At 39.9% G+C, this 24,949-nt stretch overlaps 1 protein-coding gene across 1 annotated transcript in view; it reads right to left on the reverse strand.

Annotated features, from left to right (window-relative positions):
• Nucleotides 1-24,949, reverse strand: part of pcdh15a (protocadherin-related 15a) — a 201,181-nt gene that overhangs the window by 116,610 nt on the left and 59,622 nt on the right. Inside the window, exons 3-4 of the mRNA XM_087179381.1 lie at nucleotides 24,707-24,825; nucleotides 11,522-11,587 (exon numbers count right to left, since the gene is read on the reverse strand). Coding sequence (XP_087035507.1) covers nucleotides 11,522-11,587; nucleotides 24,707-24,797 — 157 coding nt within the window. The 5' untranslated portion in view covers nucleotides 24,798-24,825. The remainder of the gene's footprint in view (nucleotides 1-11,521; nucleotides 11,588-24,706; nucleotides 24,826-24,949) is intronic.

Raw genomic sequence — 24,949 nt, forward strand, 5'->3', positions numbered from 1 at the left:
TTTTGTGGTCATGGTGGAAGAAGGATGTGCAAGTTTATAAGTAAACTCTAGATTTAAATTATTCTAAAGTTCAATGGAAAATTACTCTCTTCTCCAAGTGGAAACACAGGAGAAGATGGGTGACGCCCATGAAACATGCGCCAGCCCCCAGGGGATAAAACAGTCGTGAACCATTCACACATTGCCAAAAAGCCTATTTATCTAAGCCAAGAAGCCAAGAAGCTAAGAAGCCAAAATTGCCTATTGCCTATTTTTAAGCCTATTGTGAAGCCAATGCCGGACAGAAGCCCTGAAAATCTGTTCAGAATCCAGAAACCAGAAGAGAAACCAGAGGACAAGAAGATGCACGAAGTGAGAAACGATGCAGAAACTAGAAGCTGAGATCTTTGCTCAAAGCTCAGAGTCCCGGCTCAAAGCCCGGCTCTGTAGCCATGGAAACTCTTAGCTCTAAGCTGCTAACCACAAACTCATGGCTCTTAGTCATTTTTGCACTTTTCGCGTCTTTTATTTTTCTTTGCCACAAGCTACAAGTAACATGATTTTTGTCTACATGCGCGATCTTTTATTTTTATAAGCCAAGTCAAGACCAACTGAACCAAAGCAACAGAAGTGCCTCAGAGTAATTTCGTAACTTTTAATCATCATCAAGTTTTCCTTTTTTGAAGATTTTGACAACTTTAGAGTCATCTGGTCAACGCCAGTCTCCTCTAAGTTACCCAGCCAAAGTGAAGAGCATTAGAGTTTATTTCGCATCAACCCGCAAGAGACAGCAGATAACATCTGCACGACCTCCTGCAGAGAAGCCGAGCAGAAATCAAGAGAGCCCGAGACAGAAAGTCTCCTGGCAAACCAGAGCTGAACTGCTGAGACACCAGCAGACTCCGTCATCGTGATAACGGAACACGGCCTCCAGGAGAATCCACCTAGACCCCGCGTCTCCAGGGTTACCACGGCAACCACAGCCGCCTGGGTTCCAGCCGAGGGTCTTCAGCTACAGCGCAACTCACAGTAGGCCGGTCTTAACACTCTGCTCATGACTGGGTTGATGTCGAAATATAGCAATATTTAATCATCAGACCTAATTCGTAGATGTAGCATCATTAGCTGTATAGTCATAGTGTATAGCCATAACATATTCTCTCCCACAATTACCAACTCATCACACTGCTCATTCATTATATTATTTTCATCTTTATGATTATTACACCTTGCATTTACTCTGTACATAGTAGTTTAGTTAAATAAACTCATTTATTTACACCCAGTTGTTGTCCTGTCGTATTCTTTTGACGTAGAGACTGGAGATCCATTGAATCGAGAAGTCATGGCTTCCGATATGAGATTGATAAATTTGGCAATGAAGTAATTCATTGTTGTCCTCCTAGAGGACTGGTGCCCCATTTCAACGAGAGTAAATCATTGAATATAGCGTTAACGCTACAGGGTCAATCAATTACCCCGGAACTTAATTTAGACCCTGGTTCCTGTGGTCAAAACACGCATAGTTCCTCAAAAGTTCCTGGGGAAATGTCCTGCGATGGAAACGCAGCTTATATCAAACAAACATGTCCCCTATGTCTGGAGAATATGATTTGATAGACATTCTCTGTAGCAGCACAATGCTTCATTTCTGTTATGCTGTGACACATTTTACCTTTTATCAAGAAAATTCAGCTCCTGCAATTTGGATATTGCACTTGGCCATATTGCAATTCTGATAATTAATACTTTTTCACCATCTGTCTCTAGTGTGAAAACTTGAGTGAAGGAAATACTGTAAACTGTTCAAAGCCTCTTACAGCCTCTGCTAGTCAGACCGACTCAGGGCTCGTATAATGTAAGCTCATTAAAAATAAAACTGCATTCATCCAGCAGAAACAAATATATAATTTGCAGTTCATAAACATGTGACTGGGGAACAAGTTGTCTGCATTTAGATGAAGTCAATATGAGAAACTTAGTACAGCTCGATTTCTGATTTTTTTTTTCTTTTGGCCATTAGCGGCATTTTGTTTGAAGAAAGAAAATAACTGGCTGTGCTTTCATATAACACACACTGTTTTCCCACTGTGGCATGTGTCCGAAATCTCTTCAAGCTGAGGTGTCATGTACAGTTTCACTAATACACTTGAGTATTTTTCAGTCTTCATTCAAAAATATGGCAGAGAGTACCATGTGGGAGAAATCTCATTGCTGACCAACCACGGTTTTTATACTAACAAGGTTATTGCAGTGCATGTAAATTCCAATTTACTGTTGTAACCTGATTTCTCCCAACAAACTGACTATGTGTACATGCACAAAAGAAGTCAGTTATAAAGAAAATGGCCACCCACAAACAGAAGGCATCACTGTATCCACCCGCTTAAATGTCAATGTCACTGTTGTTTTTCTGGGATTTTTCATTCCATCCATTTGTGACTAACAAGGGGATTGTGTGATTACTGTCTATGCCCAACTAACAGCAGACTGATCAAAAAAGAGTGGAGGAAAACAAGAGTGGCTCAGCCTTGGCACACAGCTGTGTTGTAAGTAGAAATAAGCACCTTTTAAATGTCGCAGAAGAATATCTTCTCACTTGTACCTACTGTGCTGTCTCAATATAGAACCAAAGACAATTGTGCCATTTCTTATGTTTTGAAGATACATCTTCAAGAATTCTGCCAATTTGATTTCCAAGAATTAAGATGGAAAATAACAGGACTAAGAGATTACAGCCATGCTGGTGTGTTAGTGTGTGTGAATTGTTGAGCGCTTTGTCCTACAGAGGTTGAAAATTGTCATGTGCTCTTAGTGCAGTCCAAATACCATCACAGTTTTACAACCATGACTGTGAGTTTGAAATAAAAGTAGTCGTGTGAGCATCATATCCAAAACTGATCAGATGCTTCAAACTCCACAGTAACCTTTCTATTGTGGAACAAAATATAATGTATTCTGCTTGCAAATTTATATTGCTTGAAAATGAGATCTAAACATGAACCATGAATGACCAATCACTTTAATGTTGGTTCAGCCTAATGTGAGGATTAAACTAATCCATGATCCCATTACAATGTGCTGGAAATTAACTGATGAATGCTCCATATCTTATCTACAGAGGACACAGGAACATAAATACATCCCACAATACCAGCAGCTTTCTCTTGGAAACATGATGGAAATATATATATATATATATATATATATATATATATATATATATACACACACACACTCACAGGAAACGTCTTACAAATTATTGTATAATGTACTATATACAATCAATAATCCAAAACGAGGGGCCATGACAGAGCAGATACCTTGGTACCTTGGACATTTCTGTTTAGAGTCAGCTGTGTGCGACTCCAACGACTCAAGGAGTTTTGAGTAACCTCAATTTCATTGAAGAGACAACAGTTATGAGCCAGAAAATACCAGGATCATTAAAATTGCCCCGAGCAGCATTATTATTATGGTGTCCACAAACTTGGCACAGTTTTAGTGGAAAAGCTCCGGGATCTCTCCACTGATGAAGCCATCAATAGTGTTTGCTCTGCAACTTTGAGGGATGTCATGCGAGTTATATAAAAAGGTTGATTTTTCTGTATAAAAGCTTCACTCATTACATTACATAATCTTTAAGCAACTTTTACTGTTTTATGGTGGTTTCGCATGTAGAAGCCAACGAGCTACTGTTAATGTTTTGCAGTAATTTTCTTTAATCTAAATCGACCTCCCCACCATATTCTGGGGAAAACCAGCACAGTGAGCTTTGTGTGCTCACACCAAGGATAGCACTCATGAAATACCTTTAAAAGGAATCTGCTGAGAGAAAACAAAGTTGCTTGGGTGGATATACTGCAGACCATTAACATGTTGTGATTTTCTCTCATCAAGCATAGGTAAAAACTTTAAATTAGATTAAGCAATCTGAATCAGAGATTATTTGCACCTCTGAGACATTTTCTATTGATATTTAAAACCCAAGAGGATCCAAGTACGGTGATACAAAAATTATACAGTGCAGCGTAACACATGAAAGGCCTGTTTCTATAGCGTAATGAGGATAAGCACAAAGTGATTTACAACAGGAACAGAAGTAATTATGCGGACCGTTTATCTCCACAATATACCGTAATTGCTGTCTTTATTTGCACATCAAACACTAAAATATGTTCTCCACTTCTAAAGAAAAACAATAGCATTAACAAGACTAGTAGTCTAATTAAGGTCATGTAGACGAGGAGGTAGAGGTTATTGGAGGCCACTTTAAATTTGATAAACAAAGACCTTCAGCATCTGGAAACCAGACAGTTTACCATAAATCAGGTTACATAAAAATAATGGTTTCTTAGGTGCAAAATTACAGATTTTGTACTGAGGTAGTCACAGTGTAATGTATGTTGTGTTTAAGCGAGCCTCACTGAATGTCCCGCCCTCCTCTTTTGCTCTCTAATCCACAAGGAGCAGGTGTTGTGCACTAATCCCAGCCTTTCAGATAGGCTCTAATTATATATTGATGACCTAGCAATCATCTCAACTAAATGTGATCACAGAATTGAATAGAGATCTGTGTGTGTGTGTGTGTGTGTGTGTGTGTGTGTGTGTGTGTGTGTGTGTGTGTGTGTGTGTGTTTGGGGGGGGGGGACACGGGACAGAGAGTGTGTTCAAATCCTAAATCAGACATCTGCATAAAATTAGAAAAAAAAGTGCAATTTTCAAACAAATGCAACGCGTCCCCATTCATGTATCTCTCACACACACACACACAAAGTCTGCAATCAGTCTCCCACAAACACAGACAAAGCAGACAAAACAGCAGTGCTCGTTTGAGCAACAGATTCACAGCTGTGTAACTGCAGCCCACTTTGCCCAGATGTTCCCTCTCCTGCTAAATTGCAATTATGAAGCAGGTCAGAAATGTCCAAAGTCCTGATCAGCAAAACTAAAGCCAGCCTTTTGAGAATATCAAATACATTTTCAATATGTTTTTAAATGAAACCATTTAAAAAATAACCTACACACCAAACAAACTACACTGAATCGAATTTTAGACATACTGTCAAAAAAGATGATTTTTTTATGTTAACTGATTTTAAGGTTAGGAAAAGGCTTCCCTATCTCTGAAGCACAATACAATCTCTCAACTCTATCAAGGGTTAGTTGTATAGACAGTGTTATTTCCATGAAAAAGATTATTCTAGGTCAAAAAGTAGTTGTCTTGAGTCACTACATGGTTTCGCTACATGTAATCTCACTGCAGTTTATAAGGCCGATGACTCAGTGGCTATAGGGCCCTGGATGTTGCATAATCTGAAAATCCTGTATGAAAGCGACAGACTGAAAAAAAGATTTGTCGCACTGATCTAAGATCTGGGGTTGTTTTTGTTGATAAGATATTATCACTGGGATTAAACTGTTGCTGATTCTACTTTGTTGCATGTTATTATTATATATAGTTATTATGTTAATGTGAGCAAACAAACACCACAGAGACAGATTCATTCGTTGTTTCTTTCAGTTTCTATCTTCTATCTCTGTGTTGAAGCTCAAACCAGACGTTTGTGCTCTACCTGAACCATGGTACTGACAGTCCATAGCTGTATGGGTTTTAATGTTTAATTGGCCTTGAATGTGTGGGTTGTCTTAAATCTGTTTCTTGCCAGAAATGCATAGCTTCACACCAGCCAAATATATTTCCTTGGCAAAAAAACCTCTAAGGAAGTTGGGAGCCGAAAGAGTTAACTCTGTTCACTTGTGGGTAATGGTGGAGCACTCTGCCTCGTTCTCCTCTTCAGCCAGGGATCAAGATTTTTTGCACCCCACTTGGTAAAAGAGTTACAAATTATGCCCTTGCTATTTGTACAGGACTGCACTGAAAGCGCCATACATCAATTTGCTCCCCTGCTGACAACTACCATTGTTTGAAACCAGTGGAGTTGAGCATTACTGGTGTTGGAAGATTCATCATAGTAAGGCATAGTGCTACATGCCTGGGAGGTGTCTAACTGGAGTGTTAGTGTTACTGTTGTGATAACATTGGATAATAAAGTTCAACAAATTGAACTGACTTCTCAGGAGGATATGACCAAGTTTAGTTTTAAATCAGGAAAACTGGCCCTAAATTTGAAGTATACATTTCATTTAGTGCAATTTTCATTCTCAAAATGAGCTTCAAGAAGTTCAATTTCTGATTTAAAACCCACTGTCCAATATGAATGAATTCATAAAAACAATCTCTCAAGGTATTAATCTCTATCCATATTTTAAAGGGTAGTGGTTTCTACAGGTGGACAAAAATGAAGATGTAGCATCTGGAAACAGAGAAAAAAGAATGAAAGAGGCACATGTTAAGAAAGGGGAAGCCTTTAAACTGACTAACTACATGTTAAGGTGAAAGAATGAAACCACAGAGAGTATAGTCAAACTAATGACAAGCTCGATAGAGAGAAACAGTGTGAGGGATTGAATTAACTTTAAGGAGAGAGCTAATGAGTCCATGGTGGCTGAGAAAAACACTCACGGAGGCTGGCTCATCTCATTAATTGTTTAGACCTGCTAACACATTTAACACTTTCTAGGGCTGCCTCCCAGCCCTCTGAATGAAGGAAGCAAACCAGTAGACACAGGACCTGATATTTTCCTCAGGAGAAAAGCCTGCACCACTATGAGAGCTAGTCATCCTGGATGAGATGAGAGACCTTTAAACAGACTGCATGGTATTTAGCACTGGCACTCTATATTTTCTCTGTTTACAATCATTTTAGTCCCGTCTAAACCTTTAATGCTGTGTCAAGCCTGCTCTGTGACCAGTTGTCTCGGGTCTAAAAAATAAGAAGAACTGAGTTATAGGTTTTAGTCTTCATCGATTCCCTTAATGATTCCTGATTAATTTTGTTTGTGGAAAAAAAGTGAGCCTACACAGGTTTCCAGTGTAAACGCAACTGTTTTATTATCTCTGGGTCTGAACAGTGTTGAAACAGAGAAGGAAAAAGGCATGCAAGTGGCTCAGGTGTACAAAAGTTCCACTGTCTAATTGCTGCTTTCATTTAAAGTGTTTCCCACAAGTGGTGGTGATTGGTGCAGCGTGTGACCAATGCGCATGAAGAGACTCATGCAGTTTAGAGGGGGAAAATCTAAATAGGTTATAATCTGTAGCTGCAATTTACAGATGCCTCCTTACAGCCTCAAATGCAGACTATCGGTGGATGCTGGAATTTATAAATGTTCCCTAAACACCTCGCATGGAGGCTATCAGTAGATGCTCGCTAGCCATCTGTGCACAGAGAAGCATCTCGTGCCACTCACTTACTGCAGGGAATGAAACTCAGACAGGCGTCTGTCCAAAAAAGTGTTAATTTGAGGAGCGTGGAGTAGGCGTTCGATGGTAATATTTACTTAAATTGAAACCGAGTTAACTGGACAGGTTTTAATCTACAGACTGTGCATAGGAAATGCTGATGTAGGTTTGCTTAGTCAAAGAAAAAAATCTGCTTAGCCTGCCTGCTAATGTTATTATAACATAGGCTATTTACCTTAAGTAACAGTCGTGCTGCTTGGTTGGGGAGCAGTGGCACTCATGCATAGAGTGTCAAATACAACGCATTCCTGGAATTTATAGAATGCATAATGTTTCAGCATATTGCTAGCACTTCAATCCTACTTGAAACTGCCATTCAGTCAGATAATACAACTAGCTCTGTCATCATCCTTCCTCATGGAATGAAGCCACGCTTTGGACCGTTTCTACCTCTGCACTGTGACTCTTTCTTGTTGCAAGTTTCCAGCAGCGTAGACCCATGAGTTTGACGTCATTGTTTTTCATCATGCAACTGTCAGAAAAAGATGCCGGCATGGATAAAAGGAACTGATGGGTTCACAGGCATTGTGATGGTTCGGATACTAACAAGATGGTGAAAGCAAGAAGTTGACAACAGACCAGAGAAAACAGCTGAAACACTGCAGAAGTTTTAAGTGGCTCACTTTGTTCGTCTTCACACAGACTGCTGAGAAGTTGTCACCTTATTTTCTGTCTGATCAGTTTTGTGTGGTTGAGTTTGGTGCAGTTCAGAGTCGAGCGTGAAGAGGCAGAGGCGAGACAAGGACATAGTTTTCTCCTAAAAGAGTGTACTTCTCATCACATGAATGATCAGTCTGAGTACTGAGTGCTTTGCGTTGGAGTGCCTATTGATAGAGCGGCTCTCAGATAAAGTCTCAATTTTCATAACTTATTCAAATAAAGACTTTTTATTAAACATCTATAGATATAACAATAGAAAATATGAACCCCATGCAAATTGCAAGAGACTGGACTCATAACCATCAAATAATAAATACCTTTAAATTAGAGAGTCATGCCGGCTGATACTAGGCCTCAATTTGCACTGTGCTATTTAATAGGTCATAATATTAACAGCTTGCTCTGAGAGCATGAAGTTTTTATCATCAACTTTTCTTTTGCATAGCTTTAAGACTTAAGACGATGACTGTAGCCTTAATGAGAGACCTATAATAAATCAATCAAAGAGCCTGTCATAACACTTAAGTGTAGGTATATCGCAGCAGCTATATGTTGAAACTGGAACACTGCCCAGACCAGTGCATGTGATGGAGACACACTTCCTTGGCGAGAAATTCAACATTTAACAGTTTTATGGATCAATTTAAATCCCAAATGGATGGAAATATATATTCTGGCTCATCTGAAGAGAAACACTGGATCATAGCAACACCTGAGAGATACTGAGAGAAAGAAAAGGTGCAATAACGCAAGAAACCTGCATTCTTCTGCTGCTGGTGATTAGGTTCAATTACCCATCAAACCACTTGTTTGGAACATTCACTGTTTCCAGCGAGTAATATTTAAGGTCAAACATGCATTTTAGTGTCTGATAGTTACTTGCATCATGATCCTGTGGAAGATTTTTTACTTTGTCTCATTCAAGTGGAATTCGGCCATCTTCAAGATGCCATGATTTATCAGCATCTAGGGTGAATCTACCTTGGCAGATGCACCACATAAAAGAATGCTAAATTGACTTCTCTTTAATAAAGCCCTTCAGCAACACTCGTTTCTGATTTCCTATAAGCTGTTGCTCAATATGCAGAGGGTTGAGAGGATCCTCACACGCTTCGGGCAACAGTTGATACAAATCATGAATTTGCAGAGACAAGATAAAAGCTATGAGACTGCATCTTCATTTATGGACACACTGATTTCCCACTGCTGTTGTAGGAGGCTTTCTGTCAGTGAGAAAATACACTCTCTCTTCTCTCCCTCTCTCTCTGCTGCTTTCCAGTTGCTTCAATCCAGTGAGATAGAAATCTCTTCAATCTGATTAACTGCTTTTGGGTTTAGCTCATAGGATGAATAAGCAAAGGAGCCTATGGAAAACATGCTTTGTCCTCCCAATAGAAATCTTCTCCGCAAGTGAGTGAGACTTTATGTGTTGTGTCTGGCACCTGTCAGTGGGTCTGCAGATGCAGCAGCTTGGATAAATTAAACATGTTACGCTTCATTTGAGCAACTGGGTTGCTATCCCCTTGTGAGTATCCGTTTTTCTAAAGTGAAAACCTCCAAGAATAAAACCCAGCAAGCTGAAATGAAAAAAAAGCTGGAACCAAGAACATGAGCTTATTTAACATTGTCTCTGCCAAGGTTTATTGTCTTAACTGAGTCAAATATAAGTCCAGCCCAGACAATCAATAACTGAACAGCTGTTGAAAAAACAGTACCTTGACAGTTGCAAATGTTATCATACCTCTTCAACAAGGACTCTGACTCATGAAATCTGTTCTGAGGAGCAAAGGGAAACAGGATTATATATTTATTTGTTTGTCCATTTTATCTGACCTCAGGCAAACAAAGTCAGACAGACGGGTGATTATGTTGTTTGCTTTCCCATTCACTGTCATGAACGAACGTAAAGGCAAATGCTCAGAGAAGATGGAATCTTATTATGTGCCATTTGTATGGTTTCTGTGTGACAGAAGAAAAGAGATGAAACACATTTAGAAGGATAATTGCTTTGGTCAATAACGGTGGGTTGCCTGTTTTACATTCCATTACGGGGAGGACGGGCTCTAGGCCGCTTCATCGAGGAGAGATAAATAAAAGGATGGTGGAGCCAGAAGAGGCCCATATCCCAGGTAAATGAGTGCTTTATGAGGAAGATTAGCACAAATCCCTCACACACAGAGCACCAGCACATGTGGGCCGAGGGAAGCTTTGGGATGCAGGCTTGGTTACCTCCATCTCACACATTCCCCCGGCAATCGATCAAAGCCCCAAATCACAGCTGCACAGAGAGGAAGGAGTAGGTGAGACAGTATGACAGGCTGGATTGGAAGCTATTGCACTGACGAATGGCGGCCTCATCTGACACAGAGCCACCCAATCATACTCTTGGGATTCAAATATGCACATAAGGCGTATGCATATATGCACACAGACAATTTCCCTCTCTAAGACACGCAACTACCCACAAAGCAGCGCCCAAAGCACATGTAGCAGGGAAGTGAAGCATCTGTGACATACTATTCACACTGTATAAACAAGCTCTGGATCCTATCTACAGTGAGAGCTGCTCATTAAACTCTGTTAACCTGCAGTACTAATATCTGCAGGGAGAACTGAGTGAGACAAACACACACCTGTTCCATTTAGGGAACTGTATTCCTCATTCCCTCAATGTACATATAGCTCCTCCCTGAGCAGCACTCAGCGCTCCCCGTCACATACACACACACGCATTCGCACGTACACACACTCTCATCAACAAAATGCAGATGGCAAACGCTGAAAACTCGTAGCAAAGAGTCACGGGGTGAGGGAGGAATAGAGAGGAAAACTACAGAGAGCTGAGAAGTGGGTGCAGGTGATTGAGAAGGCAGACGAGGATGAGGAAGGAGAAGAGAAGGAGGAGCAGAATAGTTTCACCTGACCCACTCAAGTGCTGCGTGTTTGCTCTATGCATCAGTGATTCTTGTGCTGCTGTAGCACAGGAATACCACAGTAAAGACAACCTGCGCAGGGAGCAGACTACTCATTAATGGAGCCCCATGTCACGTCTGTATGCCAAACACCATCTGTATTCACTCACTCAGACCCACACACACACACACACACACACACACACACACACACACACACACACACACACACACACACACACTGACACACCTCAGTTTACTGTGGTAAAGCAGAGCAATACACACACCAAGAACAACTAGAATTTATTATCTATAATTTAAAATACAATCAAAATGACAATCCAATGCATCTGACAAAACATCTCCTGTTACCAACCCGCCCCAAGTGCCATCAGCGGAGCGACTGTACTCTCTTACACCACAACACTGAACAGGGAAGTATTAATATGTATTGGATTACCAAAGCAACACTCACTGTAGTACAGAACCAATCCCAACAGTGTAATCTATGCCACTTGAGTGCAGAGGCATTTGCCATACTGGAATACTGAATAAAGAGGAAGTAGAGATAAGTAAAGAGTGTCGTGGGCGACTGCTTGCTACATACCGTTGGGGCTCTCCTCGTCAATGGTCACTATGGTTGCAGGGGGGCCTGGTCGGGACAGCTTACATTCTGCATACACAAAGGGAAGAAGAAAATTAACTTAAAAGAAGCTGTTCGCTATATTTAAATAATTTACTCTCAATTTACTTAATTTTGTCCTTCATGGCAGCTTATGAAAATGACTGCATATTAGGTTGAATAAAATACAAGAATTACAAATAGATTCAGTATCGAAGCAAAAATGTGGCGATATACAACAGTAACATATTCATATCAACAGTACATTTACTTAAGCACTGTACTGAAGTATAACACTGAGATACTTGTACTTTTCTTGAGTTTTATTTTATGCTACTTTGTGCTACACTTCAGAGGGAAATGTACTTTTTGCTGCATTTATTTGACAGCTATAGACTTTACATTTCAAACAAAGCAAATCAAAAGCTTTTAAAAATGCAAAGCATTGTTAAAGATTAAACTTGTGGATCCCAAACTTTTTGCCTTGTGACTACAAACAAAGCAGTGTCTACTTGGGGCCCCTCGGCACGTTTCAGATGTCTATGAGACAAATGTCCGTTGAGCCCCAAAAAATTAAAATGATCCAATATTTCACAGAAAAAGCAAAGATTGATGAAGTAATATAAAATCATGAATCAGTTACAAAAACCCATTTTCAGCAGAATGAGCAACTTTGCTTTTGATACTTAAAGTAGATTTGGCTGCTAATACTTCTTTACTTTTCCTGACATAGAATTTGGAGTAAAGGATTGATATACAGTATTCACTGACTGTAGCCAGCAGCAATGCTACAACATTGCAAAAATGACTGACATACAATCACTGGCCTTGTAAATACTTAATTGGTCTGAGGAAATAAAGCTCAAAATGTTGTTTCAGTGTTTTTCTGTCATGCCATAAGTTTTCACATTGACACTTCTTTTTATAGAAGGTGACATCAACGACTGCTACCACACAAACATCAACAGGAATGGACTCTACGATACTGACACCAGACAAACGAGATGGTCAGAGTATGAGGCAACACCATAAGCCGAGCACTGACGAGAGTGGCTTCGCAGATGGAGGTTAGAGCAGCTAGATGGTACAAGCACACAGGACTCAGGTAATGGCAGCTTGACAGACAGCACCAGATGGGGCAGCAGGAGAGGTGGAGAGGAGGAGACAGGAGGAAGGGAGATGTCTAGTGTTGAGGAATAGACGCTGCAAGGCAACGGGCTCTGCAGCTGATGTGAGGAAACTTCAGGAATATATGTCTTTCAACAGGGAAGGGGGGGGTAGAGGTAGGGGGAAATAGTGAAAGACATTATAGGAGTAATATGAAATAAAAGAAAAACAGACAAACTGATGTTTGACCTCTTACCCTCATACTGCCAGTCTGAAGGTGTCAGGGGTTAGTGGAGCCAGAGGGAAGCAGAGCAGAAGCATGAAAGAGAAGAAAAGCATGAAACAGTTGGTTGAAGAACAGCTCTGATGTTAGCAAAGGAGAAAAAAGATCATTATAAAAAAGGGCAGATATTAGAAAATAGCAGAAAAAAGAGGCAGTTTCAGGGAGGAAACACTGTAGAAGCCTTCACTAGAGAAATGATGGATGTTAGTGAACCACACACAGGTTTTTTGCAAATATGGCCAGCAGATCCCTTCTTGCTGCCAGCTGACATTATTCCACAAGAGAGGTAGACAGGAGCATTACAAAAATGAATCAATTTAAAAACCAAAACACTTTTTCTTGGTAAATTAAGTGGTGGCTTGTGTTCTGGAAAAGGAAAAAAACAGCATGGAGCAACACTGAAACCCATATTCAAGTTTTTAAGTGTCTTTTCCCAGCTCTTCTCTCTTCTTCTTTTTTTCTTTCTTTTTTCTTTTTTTTAATTCGCTCTACCTCCATTTTGGAAGATATTGAATCTCAAGCAGCCTGCTTTCAGGTGGTGTCCTCTTTCATTACATGTAATCAGTGAGGGAAAGAAAAATAGACCAATGGTCAATGACACCACACCAGCAGTCAGCGCTCTAGTGTTTCACACCCGCCTTCTGTTCCCTGACTTATGTTGTGCAACTATGCACCTGTTGCCAGGTGCAAAACAGTAGATAGTTTTCTTATTAAATATGCATACCCATGAGCCTTCACTAATGTGGTGGTTTAAAAGTGCATAATAATCAGAGATAAAAACATCAGGATGTGATGTTGCTGCATGTTTAATTATTGCTGTTTTCAAAGTGCAGATACCCACAATAATTTGCAGTTAAATGGCAATGAAAACCTGGGGCTACAATATGGAATATTTCATGGAAACCATTAACAGCATTAACAGCTTTTTGTTAGTTTTAATTTGGTCATGATGTGGACTTTTTTGTAATGCAGACCTTAAAGCTGAGATTTACATCCATGCAAGGATCTTGTCTTGGTCCATATGTGAATCCTTTGTCAGTACAAGGAATGCAATATGTTTTAAGATACACAACCTTTTTCTAGTATAAAATCCATGAGGAACAATTATCAGCACATGCTAATTTCTGAGGTGTACACTGTTCATTTTCAGAGTTCCATGACTTTATAGCAATTAGAAAACCTGTAACCATCAGCTGAGGAAATAGCAGGATGAGGTTTTCTTTTAATAGTGACAAAATGAACAAGGCAAGTGGGTCACACCTCGCAATCGGGAGACATAAACAACACGCAACATCAAAATAAGTATGCAAATCTGCTCTGAGAGAATATACTCTGCATGAAGCAGAAAGAGTGTGCACATGTGTGCGTGTATGAGTGTGTGGAATAAAAGTTGCCTGTGCTGATTTTGAGAAGCTTTTCAAGGTATCACAGACGGCCTGTTTTGTTAGTTTTGCATGTGTGTGTTCAGGCACGTGTGTGTGTGTGTGTGTGTGTGTGTGTGTGTGTGTGTGTGTGTGTGTGTGCGTGTGCGTGTGTGTGTAGCTTTAAGTGGTAGTTGCAGCAGTGAGAGAGAAATGTGAAGAGTCTGCTTTGAAGACAAAAGGCAGAACCAAGCAGAGATAAAGAATAGAGCCTCCATTTGCAGTGCTAACAGTCTTCTATTGCGATCAGAGCACAAACATATATTGCACTGAGGAAGTAAGGCACACACACACACACACACACACACACATGCATGTGAATACAAACGCATACAGGCACAAACTCGAAGCAACAAAGCCTGTTCAGTCGTTTACAACAAAAGTGAAATGATCAGAACCTCACCACATTTACACCTTTTAGCAGTGGGGGATATTTTCTAATGACACTACATTAAGCCTTCCTTCCATTTAAAAAGCTTTGCAGAGTAACATGAGAGTATGAAAAATGTTTTCCTTCCAATTCACTTCCCAGTGGCTCGTTGTGCTCATACAAGAATGAGCCAAATAGTCTTACCCGACCCACACACCCCTCCTGCAGCACTCCAGATAATGCTGGATGAAACTTAAGACCCTTTCAAATAATAGTAAACATATATGAAAGGAAAACTAGTAATACATTCATCCACCAATCTGACAGCCCATTATCAATCGTAGAAAACTGCATGCTTGATTTAGGATCTATGGATCAGGTTGACTTGATTCAAAAAAGAGAAAATTGTAGCAGAACAAAGTTAATTTGTTGCATGGAAAAGTTTGTGTTTCAAACTGCAGAGGAGAGTCAAGAAGAAAATAGATGCAGTTGTTTCAAATGGTAACCAGTCAAAAACAGCACAGAACAGAATAGTGGGAGCTAGATAAAAGACAAAGTTGATCACACAGCTCAGGGAGAGGGGTACGCAGCAGCATGGGGTGCTCAGTTACTGAGGTCTGTAGGTTTTCAACAAGACTGTTCACCAGCCTTGCACTTGTGTGTGTGTTTTTAACAGTAACCTGATTCTAGAATAGAAAGTCTGCGCCTCTTATCAGCTTTATTTCTTGTATAAAATATTCTAGTTGCAAGGATTTTTTTTTTGTTAGAAAGAGCTGTAGGCCTTGGTCTTGACATAAATCAATACCATTGGAAAAGAGTAAGCTTACAATCTGTAGCAGTGGATGAAAGAAATGTTCCACAGTTTTACAGTCATCGCTGCATCTTATATACACAATGGTCAAAAACCACTCAGTGAGCAGTATTCAGCCTGATCAGACATTGGAAAAGGTAAAGACTAGAAGGCAAATCAAATGCAAGGCTACCTCATATAGAATCCTAGCTGCGAAATTTCCAACCAAGTTATTTCCAATCACTGAGTGAGAGCTGGACTGTGTCACAACACCTGTACATTATACTAATACAACATTTCTGCAGCCTGTGCTTGTACATTTTCATGTCAGCAGTGTAGTAATATGCAGTTTGATTGGTTGGTAGACACTATCAGCATAACAGTAGCTAACATGTAACATGGCAGCGTAAATAGTTTTGATTGTGCCCTTTCTTCTCAATAGGGTCAGGTTGTAATGTGTCATCAAATGTACACATTAATATTGTGCACATGTGTGAGAAAAGCAGAATAAAAATAATATACTGACCGAGGAGCCTGGATCTCCAAACCTCTCCAAACTCACTTCAACGATGAGAGAAAAATAGCTCATTCTTGGCCAGAACTGAGTAAATCTCTATGATGTTTGGAATATTTAAGTATTATATCAGAGGTTCAGTCACAAGCCCAATGGTTAAGGAGAAAAAACGTAAGGCCTAAATAGTAAAGTCCAGTCAAGGTAGGTAGATTGCACACTGTTACATGTTTGTACAATAATTTGATTCGGTTTTTTTTTAGCTTCAAATGGAACAACTAAGGCTTGAGGTCATGTTTTGCCCTTAACAAAACACAAAATCTCACTATCAAATGTTGTACTTCCACATATTTCACTAGCTTTTACAGTGACTGTAGTGGCTCTCTGCAAGTCCTCAGCAGATACTCAACAAGCTGTTGTTCAGTAAATCTCTCTGAGTTCTGGGAGGTGGTGGAGCCAGGGATTCAAAAAGAAAAAAAGAGGGGAATCATAACAATGCAACAAGCAGCATTCAATCACTAATAGGTAATCAGTGCACTGTACACTTCAGAGGCCTTATCAAAAGATAATCAAAATCTTCTAATTTTGACCTCGGGGTAATTTGCTCTCACCTAAAGAGATTTTCTCATGAATTATCCACACAATGTTGACTTGAAGACGTTGAAAACTTCAATTACAAAACGGTAACTGCTTGCGGCACAGAAGGATAAGGGAGAAAAAATGGATGCAAGCAAGCTTCAATCAATTTGTAAAATGTTTGTGATTGAACAAAACAACAGTCTCCCCCGCACAAAAACCATAGCATTCGACAAAAGGACTGGGAGCTGAGCAGAACTGATCAGACAACGCAAATAAAACAATTAAAATGCCCGTTTAATAGTTTCCTTCTTAAAAACAGCAACTGCGTCATACTTGAGGACTTTTAAACACACTTTACCTCCTAAACAAATAGTGAATATAACACAATGAATCAAAATGTTTAAACTGTGTTGAGATTCATTTTGGCTCAGGCAGTGGTAGGAATACTTTAAGAGTCAACCTAAAGGTGTTTTGGGGAATGCAAAGGGTGTGTACGTACTCTTATAGTGGACAAAATGAAAGCTTTCATTTTCTATACATTGTTCTTTCAAATTAAATGGTCTGAGATGCAGACAGCCTCCTGAGCAATTCAAGTCTTCACAAGGCAGCTCATTGACTGCTACATTACTGGTGCAACAAGGCAGTGGCGAGATGAATTCTGCTCACTGACATTTAGTTTCAAAAGGCATTTTTACCTGCCACTCGATTCAATAGCCTGTGCTTTCCTGTGCCTTCATCTGCAAAAGCACCTTTTTAGCAACCGATAAATCAAACTCCTGCTAGCAAGAGGGGAGATCTCAAAAAAAAAAAAAAAGACTTAACCTTAAAAAACTAAACCTAACAAGCAATGTGGTCCGGGAGGCTGCACTGCACCAATTACTCTGACACACCTTTACAACAAACCTACAAAGCATCCGACTTAAATAACTAAGCAATGCAAATCATTTCACATTTACAGAAAAACATACTTGCTCTCTCTAGATGTGGCCAGGCACTCATCAAAAACTGGCAAGGGAGAGACGGTGAAATAAGAGAGAGACAGAGAGAGAGATTCTTGAGAAAGGGCAGATGCAACAGAGAGGAAAGTAGGAACTCATTTCTCATCCTTTAGATGAATGGCAAACTGCCAACTCAGCACAAGGTTCCTCTTATCATAAAACGTCTCATACTGTATATCTATATACAATCATAAATGTGACTATCCTTTCATATAAATATCAGGCTTTATGTGATGATAAAGGGATGTCTGATGGAGCCTATGTAAAGTTCTTCTTTCAAGAAGAGGAAAATCTGGATGAGATCATTCGAGATCTCTTTCAGCCATAGAGCTGCTGGTCCACCTGAGGGAGGGCGCTCTGCCGACCTCTGGTTTGACCAGCATCTTACTTAAAAAACTTGAAGGTTGGAGGTTAGAGTTAGGACTAATTCCTGGATTGGCAGAGAGCCGAGGACAGTGGAGACAGAACAAACAGGGACATTGTTTTAATTTCCCAGTTGGATTGTTTATTTTGCATGGATCTATGTCTAGTGGGGCAGAGGGGCATTCTGGGACAGGTCCAGAAGGGCCTGGCAAATGACATTGAGATGGACAAAGGGCAGCTGTCCAGTGGCACACATTGCCAGGTAATGGCTGCTCATGGGCAGACAGCAGGTCGAAACAGATGAGCAGTCTGTTGTAGTAATGGGGGCTGTGGCCAGTTGTCCACAGGGGCTGGAGCATTACATTATACAGTAAAGGTCCATTGTTGTTCTGAGTACAGTCCACAGGTCATTCCTTTGTCATGTCTCAAGGCCTGTAAATGTTTAGATGAGTGAATCCTGTTGTTCATATTGTAGATTAGATTTTTTGTTTTAATATAAATGTTGTTTCATGTTTGTTTTGTATAAATAACTGTGTATTTGATGTGTGTATCCATTATCCCATGGAGGGCCAAATGCTTCAAACAAATTATTTTGTACGTTTTGTTTTTTTTAAGACATACACTCAAAAAAACCAAACATTATTAGCCTCACAAAGGAAGTACTACTTATAGCATGTAAGTAATAGAACAGGCATTGCTCTATAAAAACAGCTTTTTATACCAAATGTAGAAATGTTTAAAGCTAGTTTCATTACAAAAATAATTTCTACAAGAGAAAACGGCTGCCTGCACATATGCAAAACAGTTGCCATGTTTTAACTGTAACATGGTTATCACAGCCTGCAATGAGTTGCTGAAAAAGTTCAAATTAACACAATTACAACAATTTAACAGTAATTAAAAGAAATTGGTTTTCAATGGACCTTTATTAGCACTGAAGATTTTATGAATACCAGTCTATAGTCCAGATCTGAGTGGTAGGTTTAGCCACTTGGAGCTTATAGAGTATTAGGACTTCAGATGTTGACTGTTGCTGTGACAACACAGGAGAAATTAAAGCAATTTGGCAGAATTCAATCTCCATTTTTTCATATGGAAATAGTCTCAGGCAGTGTAGTAAGGGAAACAAACATGGCACGCTATTTTTGAAGTTGCATTTTTTGAGTCATTGCAAACATTTTAGTTGCATACTGCCTTGCATACCTGATGAGGTTTTTCTTAGTTTACCTTTTGATATGTAGCAGTGCATCGTTTTTTTTCAATGTAACATTAGTATATTATGTGGTGGACTAATTTTTTGCATCTAACACTGAATTTGAAAAATGACAAAAAGTTGTATTATCAAATCATCATGGAGAAATGTCTTACATGTGTAAGAGAGAAATTCATTTAGCTGGAGATTTTAAATCATGACAGAAAAATCATTTTAACATGGCAAGTACACATGAGAACATACGTTTTGGGTTGTGACAATCGTGGATTTATTCCAGTTTATGTACGATTAAATTAATTCTTGCCGGGACTTTTACGCCTTTACACACTTGCACAGCAATACGCAATTCCAAATAGAAGCCGAGCATCTGAATCTAACAGTAATTTGTTTTTCTTTATGGTGAAGGGATTGTTGCAGCTTTGATCTCATGCCACTGCACTTCCCCAAGACAACAAATCTGACACAGTTACAAACCAATAAGGATCACAGCAGCAAACAATTCAAGAATTCAAACACAACTCAAAACAAAACAATACTTCGAAATCTGTGAGTCAGTTTTCTTTTATGAACAACCAAAATCTTACAGCCCCAACCCCCTTACATATAGACATTCAGCCATCCCTTTACTTGAGAGGAAAAAACAGCTAAATCAATGTGGGGACAGACAGTGCTGTGTGCTTCCTCTTGCAGCGTGCCTATGTTTGGCACAGGAATGCAATCACTGCCTCTTTCTTGGTGTCTCTCTCCCAATCTCTCTCTCCAAATCTCACCCTCTAACAAATCGTTAGAGGTTTGGGTTTCTCTATGGGGCTCCTGTAATTGCGTGTATGTATTTATTTTTAAGGGTCACAAGTGGGGAAAATATGTTGTTATGAAACAGAAAGAAAATGAGAAACAGGCAGTGAAGAAAGGGAAAGGTGGGGGTGGGGGGTGGGGGGTGAACAAAGCAGCAGTAGTGATTGTAGCAATGATGAACAACTGAAATTGGTGGAAATGAATTCCTGCAGCATCTTGTAAATTAGTGGCTGATAATGGAAGAGAGAAGGGGATTACTTTACTGATGTGTAATCCCTTGCAGAGGCTCCCCCTCCTGCTCTTCTTCAGACTCCCCCCTCACTGCTGCCTATCTTGTCTCTCTGTGAGGTTAACCACACAGGAAGGAGGGTAAAGGTTGCAATCACACTCCCGGTGAACAGTTCAGCACGCTCACAAACGGAGCACCAGGATGGGCAAGTTGGTACAGATACCAGGCAGCACAGGGTCCAGTCTTACCAAGAGTGGCCCCCTCCGTTCTCATGCTCCCACAGCCTGATTACAGCCTACTGGCGAGCAGATTAAAAACCCCTTCCCGCTGTCACTCCACTACTCCCCCACTCTACAGGCTTCTGCTGTAGCCAGACACAGTCTGCACATCTGGCCCCTAATCAGACAATCCCAAAAATAGACAAACAATTGTGGGTCAGAATGGATGTGCAGATGGGAAGAGAGGGAAAGAGAGGGAGACAGGCAGAGAGATAGGAATAGTGTGAGACAAGAAGGTAGGCTGATGTCACATGGCAGAAGTGTGCATGAGCATATTAACTAATCCACACCTCGCCACACACACACACACACACACACAGACACACAAATACAGCTGGGCATGTTTGTGTATACATGCATTTGTCTGACGTGGATTTATCGACAGAGGGATTTGGAGGTAGAGATGGTGTGCATCTGACCGCTGTGCTTTGGATTGAAGTTTGACCTTTGATTAAGATTTGTTAAACTGCTAGGCGTGCTGCTCTCCACTCACTCCGGGATCGATGGACATACATGAGATGTGCTGCAGGATTTACGTGCACATGTAGTCTAAAATGATCCTCGGCGGAGTCAGAAGATACGAAATCAGGGGGAGAACATGAGAACATAAAAGGATGGCACATGGAAGAGAGGATTATTATTGAAAAATGACAGCAGGAAGTGTGTTAAGGAAAGGAATAAAGGGATATAATACAGAGGAAATGTGGCAGGAGAACAAAAGAAAGGAAACAGAAAAAGAGGAAGAGAACAATTCTTGAATTTTCTTAATGGCTACACCCTATTAGTTGAGACTAATCACTCATTATTGGTCATTATTGTCTTGCCAGACAAAGAAATCCTTTGCTCAATAGTTGTTTGCGGTCATTACTTGAAACTAGCACACAGTAGTATTCATAAATACAGTTTTGTCTTTAATATGCAACACATTTTAAGAGAACCCTGCATGAATGCATTAATGAAGAGGAACAATACCACTGAATAATTGCTTTTTTCCCCCAATTAAATCAACTAATTGATTAGTTTAAGAAATCCTAATGTTTCTCAAGGTCAGCCCTCTTTTCTCACACTGTGTCCACATTCATATTAATCAGAAGTCTGAGATTCATAGTGTCTCCCTGCTAATTAAATAAAGACCTGAAAGACACTGTGACATCCGCTGCCTCCACAGCTCCCTGCTGCCTAAAAGTTTCTGGTGGCTATTTTCATTTGATAGACAGACAACAAACAAGTTGACAGAGCCAAAAGCCAAGGGCGCCTTGAGGTGAGCAGAGCAGGGAGATTTATGAGTGAGAAGATGAGGGATGTGGTGTTGAGGGAGGGGAAAATCCCCACTCTAACTGAGATCATCCCTGGGTAACAGTGGCGAGGAGAGGCAGCAACAGCACCCACATTCGCCTTCACCCTTCAAACCACAACAACCCTGATATACTCTATCGCACCATACATGATTACTTCTGTCTGCTACGAGTCAAATTACAGGCTGCAGCCACATCCATAATCAGCAGAAAAAAGCCTTTACGGTGGTCACAGGACAATGTCAGATTTAAAGAAAAAAGCAGGGATGAAGCCCTGCCAGGACAGTGTGTGATCATAGTCAGTACAGAGACCATTTTGATGGTTTACTATTGCAAAGTAAATGATAGTAAACATGGTGTTACCTGCAAAAACACACAGAGGATGGCAATGCAACAGTAACGATTTAACTTCAAGAAGTACATGCTCAAGAATCAAAACATGTTTTTTTTCCCCATTTAAAGGACTGCCTGAAGTTGAATATAGCGAAACTGATTTAACAACCTTGTCTCCTAGAAACTCTTACATACTAATAATACATGTTTTTTTTTTTAAGAAGTGTAATGCTGCCCAGATTACATTTTCCAAAAATACAATGCCTAATGCATTTATCAAGTGGCAAAGTGCTGATACTGAACCTTGCAGCAGACCTTTTACTGACAATGTATTTAATTTGCTTCTCCTGCAATATCTGCTTGTAACAACTCAAGCATGGTTAACATTTTTCTGGTTATGTTTAGGCACCCGCAGCACTTGGTTAAGGTTATAAAAGAGTTTGTGGTGAAAAAGTCAACACTAACTTGAATCACAAGACACAACATGATTACTCTTAACATTATTGTTTTTGGTGCTTAAACCTAACCACACGGAGGACCAGGTAGGGATTCCCATTTTAGTCTTGCGTTTTGAACCAAACTGACCTCCTAGTGTGCAGTGTATAAATGTAGCGTTCCTACATGAGAACAAAAGGTTGCCAGGGAACATAATCCAATTACAATCCCCCAAAAGACAACTGACAGAGCTAATTAGTAGTATATAAATATAGTTTTGCAGTGACGGGTGGGTTCAAACAAGTAGAGGCAACTTGTTAATTTACCTGTTTCACAGTTTCTGGAAATGTATGGGAGGTCAACTCTGATTACTCCGAAATATATATAGTCTGACAACTTTAAACTGTAAAGCACAATGTTCAAAGAAAGACATTTTCATTGAACTGATTTTATATCAAAAATGTAACTAGAAATAAGAAATTACAAAACACTGCTGCTATGTCTGCACGTTAAAATCCTTTCTCATTTTCCATGTGAATATTCCCTGGAAACCTGCTGCCTCTGTCTCTACACTCTGATGTCTGAAGCTAAGAGAGGAGAGCTGGAAAGCACTGACACTTCTGCAACATTAGCATACATTAGCTCAAGCAAACACAAGTTTGGTGAAGCAGAGATTAATTTTACCTCAAGGTCAGTGAACCTATTTAATAAGGACAACTTGTCCTGCATGTCCACCGGCACCATATGAAGCTTTGATAAACAGACACTTAAAATGAATAATATCTTTGTGTACTGAAGCCATTGCAAGTTCTAAAATAAATTACTCATAAACCCATATTCCATAGGGCTATTCTTGAATTCCACAGCTGTCATGTTTTGGGTCAATGGTCTCCTCACTCTTCAGACACACACACAACACTACTTGTCTATTAATGTGGTCAGAGCCTCAGAGTGAAATTCATCTAAAGAGGAAACCACAAGGCACTTGTTCACCTTCAAAGGCTCAGTCATAAAGCAAGTCATTTCTCTTCTAATATGATATCATACAAAGCCATGAAGAAAACCTCTCAAAATAGAATCTTGATCTAAATGACAGTAAGCAGACATTATACTCCAATCTAAAAATGCTTTAGTGAGCTTGTCAAGGCAGGCTGGGAAGCAGGAAAAGAAAGAAGGAAACAGGGTTAGGATAAAGGTAAAATCACAGCATCTTACAATTAACCTGAATCATGTGCAATATTGCCACACAGGGGAATTAAAGCATGTATCTGTGCACGCGCAGCTTCCCCTCAGCACTGTCTTTAAAGACCTGCCAATCTTTTAACTCTTTTAACTCGCATCTGCTACAAAGTCAGTGAGTTGAGACTATAAATGCTAAGATTCCCACTGTAATGTGGGAACTTAAACATGAAACTACAATGGGAATCCTCTTAGCACAATCAGTGAACTGTGTAGGAAGAAAGCTGGATTTACGCCCTCCCTTTAAATAATGTCTTTTGAAAAACATGTAAATTTCAAAGGGAGGATGGGGAGAATACTGTGAAAGTAAATGCCTTTGCACTGAAGCATTATGCATGGTGTGTAGAAGCTCACCTGAAAGCAACATCTATATGGCCCTCAGCTTCAATGACTTCAAACATTTTTCAAGAAAGTTTTATGTACTGAGTTAAACAAAATCTATCATTTCTATTACAATAGGAAAATATTTGCAATAACAGACTCATAGATGTCTGTCAGCAATATATGAGCAGGTAATATTCATATGTATGATTTTGCAGACAGCATTCACACCACACAGTCCTGAAGAGGTGGAAAGTCTCTTTACAGACCAACAATATAAAATATTACCAGTGAATAGATACAAAATATATAAACATATTTAGCAATAAAAGACCATTGAGCTAGAAAATAATTTTTTAAATAATTCAGAATGAGTTTTACCTCTGGCCTATTTAGCGTGAGTTTGTAAAATTGCTCAAGTGATTCACACCTCAGTTTGGCACATAATGTATCAGAAACAACAGTGTAATGCTGTTGTACAAAGATTTTTCCACAAATCTGGCTTTCTGACTGAAGAAAGAAACATTGCCTTGTCCACATTACAAGTTACTACAGTTAACTGAAGAAGGGGAGGCCTGAGGGCGTTCGCCTCAGTGCTGGCTGCTCATACCTTCTGTGTCCTGGCCCCAGCTGTGGGTTAGCAAAGAGAGGACTGCCATTCCTGTCCCCAGCCATCTGACGAGCCACCACCCCCGTTGCATCTTCTGTCAAGCCTTATTGCCTGCCCACCTAGACATGACATAAAAAAAAAAAAAAACGAAAGAGATGATTTTTCATTTGTGTCTTTTCATGATTTTTCATTTCAGAGAGCCTTTCAGCCCTCACGCATGTACCCCCCCCCCCCCCCCCCCCA

Source organism: Seriola lalandi, unplaced genomic scaffold (assembly GCF_002814215.2).
Source record: "Seriola lalandi dorsalis isolate HSWRI2012SDOR001 ecotype SW California unplaced genomic scaffold, Sedor1 jcf7180002054832, whole genome shotgun sequence".
Classification (NCBI taxonomy): domain Eukaryota; kingdom Metazoa; phylum Chordata; class Actinopteri; order Carangiformes; family Carangidae; genus Seriola; species Seriola lalandi.